The sequence below is a fragment of the Camelus ferus genome, chromosome 22, assembly GCF_009834535.1.
Source record: "Camelus ferus isolate YT-003-E chromosome 22, BCGSAC_Cfer_1.0, whole genome shotgun sequence".
Classification (NCBI taxonomy): domain Eukaryota; kingdom Metazoa; phylum Chordata; class Mammalia; order Artiodactyla; family Camelidae; genus Camelus; species Camelus ferus.
In genome coordinates, this window is record NC_045717.1 from 16,085,459 (window position 1) to 16,095,846 (window position 10,388).

Sequence of the window (10,388 nt, forward strand, 5' to 3'; positions counted from 1 at the left end):
ACTTTGAAGGCCTGGCCCTGGGGAAGTCCCTTCTTGGCTCTGTGCGCATCTGAGTGGTCACAGGACAGCCTGGCCGGTGCTCTTGGGCGGGCGCGGCAGCCCTTGCAGTCTGAAACTCACCTCATCTTCCCGTCTCGGGTGTGGTCATGAAAAGGCCTCACTGTCCTCCCTCCCGCTTCCTCTGGTTCTGCCCTTGGGGGCCGTGCTCCGACACTGTTCACCATTGTCTTCCCCATTGTTGTTTTTTTTTTCCTTCTACTTTTGGGAGATTTCTTCAGCTTCTCCCATCCATCTCTTCTTTTGCAATTATTTCTAGTTCCCAGGGTGCAGCCACCACCTCTATCTAGTTCTAAAGCATTCACCCAGAAATGAAACCCCGCATTAGCCATCACTCCCCATCCCCCTCTCCTAGCCTCTGGCAATGACTAATCTGCTTCCTGTCTCGATGGATTTGCCTGTTTTGGACATTTCATATAAATAGGATCACGCACTATGTGACCTTCTGTGTCTGGCTTTTTTCATTCGATACTATGCTTCCAAGTTTCATCCATGTTGTAGCACTTGTCAGAGCTTCATTCCTTCTCATGGCCGGGTAGTGTTCTGTTGTGTGTGGGTGTACCACGTTTTGTTCATTCATTTATCTGTTAGTAGACAATTGGATTGTTCCCAAACTTTTTGTGATTATGAATAGTGCTGCCACGACCACTTGTGGACGAGGACACACATATAACCGACACAGGTTTTCTCAGTTCCCTCAAATATATACTGAGGAGTGGAATTGCTAAGCCAAATGGTAATTCTGTGTTTAACTTTTTGAGGAGCTGCCAAACTCTTTCCCTCAGTGGCTGCACCATTTTACATTCCCACCAGCAATGCACAAATGTTTCAGTGTCTCCACATCCTCGCCAACACTTACTTTCCATTTTTTTTTTAAATTCTGTCCATCCCAGCAGGTGTGAACTGGTAGCTTATTGTGGTTTTGATTTGTGTTTCCTTGGATGAATAATGACATTGAGCATCTTTTTATGCGCTTATTGGCTATTCATTTATCTGTATTGAAGAAGTGGGTATTTAAGTTCTTTGTCTTTCTGAGACTATTAAGGCTGGTGTTTTTCTTGTGGATTTGAAGTTTTCATCCCCTTACAGAGTCTCTCTTTCCTTTCAAATGCATTTTCCTGTCTATTTTGGGGTCTGACACTTGTTGCCTGGAAACCCAGGTGCAGCCTTTTCATGACTTTGCTGTAGGCAGCTCAGCCTGCTCAGGAGGACCACTGAGGTGTCTGAATCTCCCATGGGCCCCTCTGTTTCTTCTTCTCCTGAGGCCACATCTCTGTCCATCTCATTGTCTAGGTGTGGCCTGAGCAGCCTCCTGGCCATCTGGAGAAGGCCTGGGCTCCTTCACTTCTGAACATACTGTGGGCTCCCTTCCCCGCTGCCCTACAGCAGAGCAGGGCTGGGCGGAGATGGCCTGGCAGGAACTCCTTCGCTGAGGGCCCTGAGGCTCCTACCCCAGGCCCCTGGGCTCTGCTGCTCGGGACTTGGATTTCTTGGATCCTATAGGCCGGTCACCACTAGCACTTCTGCTTTCATTGTTGAATGTCATTGCTTCCCCTTTGTCTTTTATGCCTTTTTAGTGGGGGCTTGAAAGAGAGTGGCCTTAAACAACTGTCCTTGGCCTTTTGTCTTTAACCGTAAGCTCTGGGTGTTTCCAGTGGCTGGATGGCAGACTTGCCCTGCCTGCCCTCGGCCTCGTGGATCAGGCACTTTTCCTGTGGCTATTCTTAAATTTCAGGCCACTGTGGAGGGGACAGCAGTAGTAGTCTGGGGTGCGGCTGTTGATCAGGGAGGTGGGCTCTGCTTGTCACTGGTTAAAACAGCGCAGACATAGCCCCAGACCTCATCTCAGCTTCCCTACAGGGCAAGGAGGGCCCTCAGCACCATGCGCATCTGCCTGGGCTCCTGGAAGACTCGCAGCCTGGGTGCTGGGAGTGCAAGAAGTGGATCGGAGAGGGCCCCCGAGCCAGGGTGACTGTCCGGGCCTCCGTTTGCCCGTCAAGCATTGGGGGTGTCTCTTCCCTTGTCTCTGGCTACATTGTTGTGCTCAGGTCCCTGTGGGCTGGTGGCCACCCCTGCCATCCTCAAAGAGGTGCCATGGCCTGGGCTCCCAGGAAGATGGGTGCTGAATCTGGGAGTTCCTCCTACTGCAGGCCAAGTCATCTAGTCTCTTACGCCTTCTCTGTTTCTGCAGTGAGCATTATTTGGATGAACAGTTGTTTTTAAGCGTCAGGACCTGCACCCCAGTACCCCCAGTTCCCCTGGGGACACAGCACGGATCTTGAGTGTCTGCCCAATTCTACGTGGGTCCCTGGTCTCCATGGTAATGAGAGTCTAGATGAGTGGATGATCATCTGACCCTTCTCTCGGCATAGGACACCCAGTGGGAGAGTCTGGAAGTGAGGCTGAGGCCTTGACTGTAGAGTGGCTGTGAATGATCCCAGTGCTCAGACTGCTCTCTGCCTGCCAGGCCCTGGTGTACCTGTCACACTCAACCCTGCCCTGGTTCAGCAGGGAGCAGGCTCTCCCCGAATTGCTGGGCCTGAGTGGGACAGCATGGTGTCGATGCAGAGACAGGTGGGCCTCAGTGTGTCCCATGGAGCCCCCCAACCTACCTTCCTTCTCCTTTGCAGGAAGCTGTGCCAGCCACAGAGCACAGGCAGCCTCCCTGGAGACCTTGCTGCCAGCAGCCCTCCAGGCGAGCATGGGAGCTCAGCCTCACCCCCTCAGGTAGGAGCGGCAGGCGTGGCTGTGACGGCACAATGGTGGGGAGGGCGGCGGGTCTCACCCCGAGTCCATAGACCTGACCTGACCTTGATGCTTGGGGAGCCTGTTGGGCTTCAGCTCAGAGCTGACAAGTTTTCTTGAATGAGTGAGCGGCTGGCTTCCCCTAGGCTGGGATACCTGTGCGTAGTGTGGCCGAGGGAGGGCCTGCCACTGCAGCACAGAGCTTTGTGCTTTCTCTGTAGGGTGGGCACTCCTGCCTCCCAGGGCTCTTGTAAAGTCAAGTGTATGGCTGTAGCCGGCTGGTGTCCAGTGGAGCCCCGTGAGCAGTAGTCACTGCCATGTTAGTCAGTAGTCGGGAAGGGCATTCAGGGGGTTCTCATTGGTGGGGGCTTGATCTTCAGCAAACCCTCCCCTCACTGTTTCTTGAGCTTTTTGGTGAAACCTGTCCCCACTCACCTGCGTGCTCTGACTTGTGAGTCCCACGTCTCTGGCCCTTACTTAGCCTGCCCTCTCTTCTCTTCTCTTCTGCCCTGGAGGCACCCAGGCCAGGTCCATGGCCCTGAAGCCTTCCTGTGCATGCTGTGGCTGTGGGGACATCATGGAGGACGGAAGGCCTCATTTCACTCGTGTCCCCCCTGCTACCCTCGGCCTGGGCCACCTGCTCCAACCTTGCCTCTGTTCCTGTGGTCTGGCCTTGCTTCACAGGCTTCACTCCTCTCATCTGTGAAATGGGGATGAGGCCCACACCGTGTAACAGGGTTGCCATGGGGATCCAGGTAGTCAGGGCCCTGGAGGTGATGGTCCTGGCCTGTGGAGCTGCCCTGTTTCACTCAGACTTGGTTCTGTCACTGTTTCCCATCGTGTGAGGAAGATGCTGAGCACAGTGATGTTTTAGACTAGTTCCCAGAGGTGGCCCTTATGGGCTGGAACCAGGTCCACTGATGACCTGGCCACCCTTCCTCTGTTCTCGTGGCCTTTGGGCCCAGCTGAGCCTCCTGCAGGCCCATGTTGCCGAGTGCTGGGCATCCTGGGCCTGGTGGGCCTGGCTGGTATTTGTGCGCCCCCGTGTGGTCGCCAAGGGCCTTGCATGCGGTCCCTGGGTTTCCTCGGAGCCTGTGGCCTTGCTAGGCTCAGGATTAGCCTCTAGCTGCCCAGCCTCTCCCCTGGAAACACCAGAAATTCTGGGCACAGGCGCTCCTTTGAAATGGTCTCTTCTTTTTCAGAAACGTCCGCAGCCTCCTGATTTCATCGACCCTCTGGCTAACAAGAAACCCAGGGTATCACACTTCACCCAGAGACCTCAGCCTGCAGTCAACGGAAAGCTGAGTGCACCCCACAGCCGTGAGGCCCTGCTGCCCACCCCGGGCCCACTGGCTGGCACGGACGCCCACCTGCCCCTGCGGCTGGAGCCCCCACGGGCCCACGACCCCCTGGCCGACGTCAGCAACGACCTGGGCCACAGTGGCCGGGACTGTGAGCGTGGGGAAGCAGCCACCTCAGCCCATACTGCACGCCTCAGCCTGCCCCTGCTGACGGACTGTGCCCAGCCCAGCAGGCCCCACGGCAGCTCCTTGCACGGCAAGTCCAAGAAGAAGAGCAAGAAGCACAAAGACAAGGAGAGGGCGGCTGAGGACAGGCACCGGGTCCGGACCCCAGACCATATGCCAGGTCCCCTTGGAGCCCCACCAGTTGCCCCAGGTAGGTGTTGAGAGGCAGGCCTATGGGCAGGGAGCTCTGCCAAAGGGTGTCACTGGGAGCCTAAGTGCTGGCCCTATGCCCACTCTTACTCCACAGAGTGCTGAGGGGCCACACCATGAGTCCCCACTTTGGCTCATCCTGCACATTAGGCCCCTTTGCACCCAGTGTCCTCACACTGGCTCGTCTGAATGCCCTGGCGTTGTTGTTCCCGGAGCCTCCTGCAGTCCTGCTGTGTGCCAGGCCAGTTCTCAGGGCCAGGGGCTCAGAGCCTGACAGATGGCTCATGCGAGGGGACAACACCCAGGGAGAGGAACAAGCTCCAGGCCGCAGTTCTAGCTGCAGGGAGATCTCAGACACTGAGAGGGAGCCAGACAGGGCTGGGACTCAGGGAAGGCGGTGGGGAACAGGGCCTGGCAGGGAGGAGGGCGGGCAGTCCCTGGATCACCATGGACCTGCTAAGCAAACATTTTAACCAGTGGAGAAAGGGTTTGGGAGGTGGGACCACAAGGAGTGGGGGAGACTGTCCATAGAACAGCAGGCGGTAAGAGCCAGAACAAGGTCTTGTAGCCTGTGGGAAAGCTTCTGGCAGTTGAGAGACCTGGGATCACAGCAGTGAGATGAGGGGTGCAAGGCTGGCGGGGGCCGTGTGCTGAGCAGGGAAATCTCGGGGGGGCCTAGGGCACTAGGGAGGCACATGGATGGGCAGGGATGGTGGTGGAGGCAGGGTCATTACCCCAGAGCCAGTGCCGCTGAGTTTATAGCCGCAGGCACCTGAGCTGAGCACCCTTTGTGGCTGCTGTCAACCCAAAAAATAATTTATGAGGCTTCAAATAAGAGAATAGTTTATTTGGAGTCTTAAGAATTATGATTTGGGCGACATACATTCAGGTAGCCCTGAAAGAGTGTTTCAAGGAAGAGAGTCAGGCTTATAAAGATAAAAAGCCACAAGTTTGTTAAATGTCACCTGGTGAGAATGGTGATCGACTCTGTCACAAGTCGGAAAATATTCTTTCAGGTTAGGGATCTGAGAAGTCGGCGGGGTGTCACGAGTTTCTGGAATATCACTTCATCAGGTCAGAAGGTCAAGATTCCATCCAGGCGGAGACGTACTTAAGTCACATTTCCTTAATGGTTTCCTGGCTCCACTTTAGAGAGTCCTCTTAGGAATACTGACTCCATTTTGATTTTCTGTTCGTGTGATTTAATCTAATCAACCTGTCAACAGGTATGCAGCCACACCAGCTATGTGGGGTGGCGGCTGTAGCTTCAGTCCTGGGGCAGCCCGGGCCATGTCACCTGCTACAGCTTTTAGTTGGTTTCTTCAGGAGGGTCCCCAGCAGGGGGCATTCCTGGATCAAGGGTGGAGCCACTTTCTCCTTAAGGCTTTTTAGTTTGTCACTCAGCTGTCCTCCAGAAAGGCTATGCCAGCACCTCCTTTTGTGGTCCTGGAACTGTGGGGTTGTTCGGGTGGAGACAGACATTTCTGTTTCTTCAGTCCCCTGGGTTCCCTCAGCCCTGCTGCGCACTAGGCTTCCCAGTGCCTGTGGATGGGCTGACAAGGAGAAGGCTGCCTGGTCCCGTGAGCAAATGCCCCGTCCTCCAGGTCCCGCCCAGGGAGGTAGGCCCTGAGCATCCGGGCAGCACATTCTATCCCAAACAGCGGAAGATCCCACGTGCTCCAGGCAGGGTTCTGAGAAGGAGGCCTGTGGGGCTGGGCATCAGATGGAACCAGGAAGATGCCACCTTGGCCGGCCCCACGCACAGGTCTCGGTTGGCTTCAGATCCTGTCCCGTGTGCATCGGCCCCAGGCTGAAGTGAGAAAGTAAGGTTTAGGGTCAGGCAGACCAGGAAGTAGATGCCCCAAGAAAAAGGAAAAGGACAACTGAGGCACTAGCAGCCGAGTCTGGTGCCAGGTGATCCATCTTAACCCATGTCACTCGGGCAGCTCGACTGGCAATGATAACAGGTGGGCGTAGAGCCCCTCCCCCCTCCAGGCACCCACCTGACCCCACCACTGCCACTGAGGCCTCTTCCTGGGTGGGGGATATGCGCAGGAAGGAGCCACCCACCTCCCTTTAACAGCGACAGTGTTCTCTGCGCACTCCCCCGGACTCCTGGAGAGGGGTCTAGGTCAGTACCTGAGGGGGCTTCCTAGCCCTGTGTCCCGTGGGGCAGAGGGACAGGCATCAGTTTAACCCACCCTTTTGCATGGCACTGTCCCCCTAGTCTGGCCCTGCTGTCCCAGCCCTGCCTTGTGATCACCTTGACCTTGACAGATGCAGCAGCCTTCACCTGTCGGGCAGGTGGCTTTGCTCAGCCTATCCATGGCCCCCACTCGAGCCTCTCAAGGGCCCCCTCTGGCCATCCTCATCCCTCTGTGCTGCAGGCCCACTCCTGGGTTTTATGCCCACCCTTGTACCTGCCCGCGACTCTTGCTCAGGCCATGGACCCCTCTGATGGCCGAAGGGTGCCTTCCTGGGCAGGCTGGCATGCTGGGTGGGGGACTTGGGCTCAGCCAGACCGAGCTCAGGCCCACTGACCCCTGTGTGGAGACAGGCACCCAGACTTGGGCCCTGCAGGGTGAACTCTCAGGCATGTTCTTGCGCCCCCTGCCCTGGGGAGGCACAGGAGAAGCCAGTGGAGGGGACAAAGTGGGGCAGGAATCAGCTCAGCTGCTGCAGGGATGACAGAGTGATGTGATGGCCTCCTGTAGCCAGTGCTGGGGCAGGAGCACGTGTGGCTCAGACCCGGGACCAGAGCCCACAGGGCCTTCGACTCCCATCAGCAGAGAGAGGCATGGGCAGGAGCCAGGGCTTTCCCTGCAGCTACTTGTCTTTGTCATATAGAGCTGGAGACTGGGATGTCCTAGGGACTCGGCCAGGGGTCACTGGTTTTCAGCTTAGTGACCTTTTCCATGATGTTAGTGGAGGCAGCCAAGGCTCTGGATGGGTCAAGCTCTGGACAAGGCTTTGGCCCTAAGATTAACCCATCCTTTTGGGTCCTTGCTGAAAAAGTGCCCACGGTGCTGTCTGGCCCTCTGCGCTCTACACGGCTGTGCTTTGGAGACATGCCATGCCGGCTCACCACCTCTCCCTTGGGCTGAAGGTACTGCCGGCTCCGGCGGGACCTCCTGAGGTGGCCAGACGGCCCTTGGCAGCGCTCACACCTCCTGGCTTCCGCTGTGTGGCCTCAGCAATCCCTCTCCATGGCCTGCAGACAGCAGGGCAGGAAACCTGCAAATCTCGCCGTGGACTCAAGAGCTGTGTTTGCTCTTTGTAGGTTTAAACGGGACCTGTAGCAGCTCAAGTGTCCCCACGTCCACCTCGGAGACGCCCGACTACTTGCTGTGAGTACTTCCCTTGCCGCTGTTCTCACCAGAGGCTTCAGCCCCTCCCCACCCCTGCACTGCAGGTTAGAGGCACAGCTGACCTGTGTCCCTGTGTGAGTTCCCAACTGCCTGGTCTGTGCCAGGTCAGGGCCGTTTTCCTGGGTGGGGCCGGCCACCTGGCCATGGGTATTTCCAGGGTCTCTGCAGCAGTACCCCTGAGCCCTGCCAGCCCCTCTCTCCTGTCCCCCCCCCCCCAGAAAATATGCCACCATCTCCTCCTCGGAGCAGCGCCAGAGCTACAAGAACGACTTCAACGCCGAGTATAGCGAGTACCGAGACCTGCACGCCCGCATCGAGCAGATCACGCGGCGCTTCACACAGCTCGACGCCCAGCTCCGGCAGCTCTCCCAGGGCTCCGAGGAGTACGAGGTAGCGGTGGAACCCCTGCTCATGGCCCTCTGCCCCTGCCATCAGATGGCTCTGCCGGATGCTGGCATCCTTGGACACATTACGTTGTAGCCCCTGTTTCCCACTCTGTGTGATTGTGGCCTGTCCCTTGGACTCAACCTCCCCAGCAGTGAGGCGGGTCATGACCGACTCCCCAGGGGGAGATGACCTGTGGGGGCAGGGGTGGTGTTCCAAGCAGCAGAGATGGCCGGGGAACAGTAGGCTGAGGTGTATGGGTCCACCTCCAAGAGCACCTGGGGTCCTCTCTGCAGCCTGCTAACCTGCATCACAGGAGAATCCTTGGCTCCCAGGAGGAAGAACAGGGCCAGGCCGCGTCCCCTGGCCCATCAGTGCTGTTACAGCCATAGGGGAATGTGGGAGGGAATAGATGGTCCCTGTGGTCCCCCCACCCCCAACCCTTTCCTCTGGCCTTGGGCACATGGGCTCCTCAAGCCATCCCATGTGGGAACTCACTGCAGGGGGTTTAGTCACTATCCCTGGGACACCGGCCTCCTCCTTGTGCCACCCTTCAGAGCTGATTATCTGCCTGCAGGGCCAGCCCTGAGTAGTCAGGGTATCAGGGTCTGTCTCCCCTGATGGAGGCTACTTTGATTTCCAGAGGAGATGGCTTGTGATTGGAGGCGTAATGGGTTTCGAAGGGTCTAAGGCAAGCCCCCAGACACTCCCCAGCATTCCCCTGTGCCCTGAGGTGGTCAGGGGGCCTCTGTGCTTGCCCTTGAACTTTGGACAGGCCAGCTGGGTGGGAGGGAAGGAGGCCATCCTGCCTGCTCTTTGCCTCCTTCCGTGGCTCTGACCAGCCTATCCCTCCCACTGTGTGGCCTCGTGCTTGTCCCTGAGGCTGGGCCCTGCCCCTCGCTCCCCGGGTCCAGCTTCCTCCCCCTGCCCTGTTCATCCCCCAGCTGCCCCTCCCCTGTACTGCCTCGCACCATCACGCCATGCTGAGGCCATTGTCCCTGAGCAGGCACAGGTCACAGGTTATCAGGGAGAAGGGGCCACTCATTTGGGGTGTCTTGCAGGTAAAGTATTGTTCGCTTTCTCTTTTGTTTTTCTCCAGACTACTCGTGGGCAGATTTTGCAGGAATATAGAAAAATCAAAAAGGTGAGTCTCCATCCCATTGTGGGGGGTAGGTTGGGGGTGGTCAGAAGAAGCTGTTTCAAGGTAAGTAACACCAGAGTCTGGGAGAGGAGGGAGAGAGGGAGGAAGGGCCTAACCCGGCTGGTCTCAGGCCCTCAGAGTAGCCCCTGCCTGTATTTACAGCTGAGGAGCTGGGTTGTCCCGTGAGCTTTGGCACAGCCCCTCACCAGACACCCCTGCACCCCTCCAGCTCTCCCATTGCTTGGTGGGTGCAGCCCAGGCCCTTTCCAACTCCCTCAAAGGCTCCAGGGGAGGAACCAAAATTCCCCACCCCCAGCCTGGCCCTATCTGAGTCTTTAGCTGCTAGTCTGGGAGGAATGCCCAGCCTCCTGGGCTCAGGCTGTCTCTTTAGGGGCACCGAGCCCCCAGCCTCAGGCTTCCCTACCATCTCCTGTGATGTGGTTCCAGGACATCAGCTCTTGTTCCTGAAGGCCATGTGGTTGGCCACGTGTGCGCTCCTGTGCACTGGGGCGGTTCCCTGCCAGCCAGGCCCCAGCCCATCCTGAAGCTTCATGACCTATCTTGCCTCTGGCTCTCACCCTGGCCCTGACCTGCTTCCTAGGGTGGAGCCCAGGGTCAGAGCAGGGGTCCCTGTCCTGGCATGGAGGGCTCTGGCCTGCAAGCAGGGGGAGTGGGAACCTGGGGCAGCCAAGTGGGGCTTGAGGTTCAGTTTGGGCTCTGAGCCGTGTCCACCACTCTCTTACAGACCAACACCAACTACAGCCAGGAGAAGCACCGCTGTGAGTACCTGCACAGCAAGCTGGCCCACATAAAGAGGCTCATCGCCGAGTACGACCAGCGGCAGCTGCAGGCCTGGCCTTAGCCCGAGGCCACCGGGCAGGAGGTCCCATCGGCCAGCCAGGCCAGCTGGCCTCACCCGGCTGACTGTTCTGAATGGTGGGGGAGCTGGGGGCGAGGGGGAGCTGAAGATGAGGAAAAAAGAGATTTATTTAAAAAAATAAACATGAGGAAGACACA

At 57.5% G+C, this 10,388-nt stretch overlaps 1 protein-coding gene across 1 annotated transcript in view; it reads left to right on the top strand.

Annotated features, from left to right (window-relative positions):
* Positions 1-10,388, top strand: part of ELL (elongation factor for RNA polymerase II) — a 67,177-nt gene extending 56,789 nt beyond the window's left edge. Inside the window, exons 7-12 of the mRNA XM_032465229.1 lie at positions 2,688-2,784; positions 4,005-4,479; positions 7,759-7,825; positions 8,065-8,236; positions 9,330-9,374; positions 10,117-10,388. Coding sequence (XP_032321120.1) covers positions 2,688-2,784; positions 4,005-4,479; positions 7,759-7,825; positions 8,065-8,236; positions 9,330-9,374; positions 10,117-10,233 — 973 coding nt within the window. The 3' untranslated portion in view covers positions 10,234-10,388. The remainder of the gene's footprint in view (positions 1-2,687; positions 2,785-4,004; positions 4,480-7,758; positions 7,826-8,064; positions 8,237-9,329; positions 9,375-10,116) is intronic.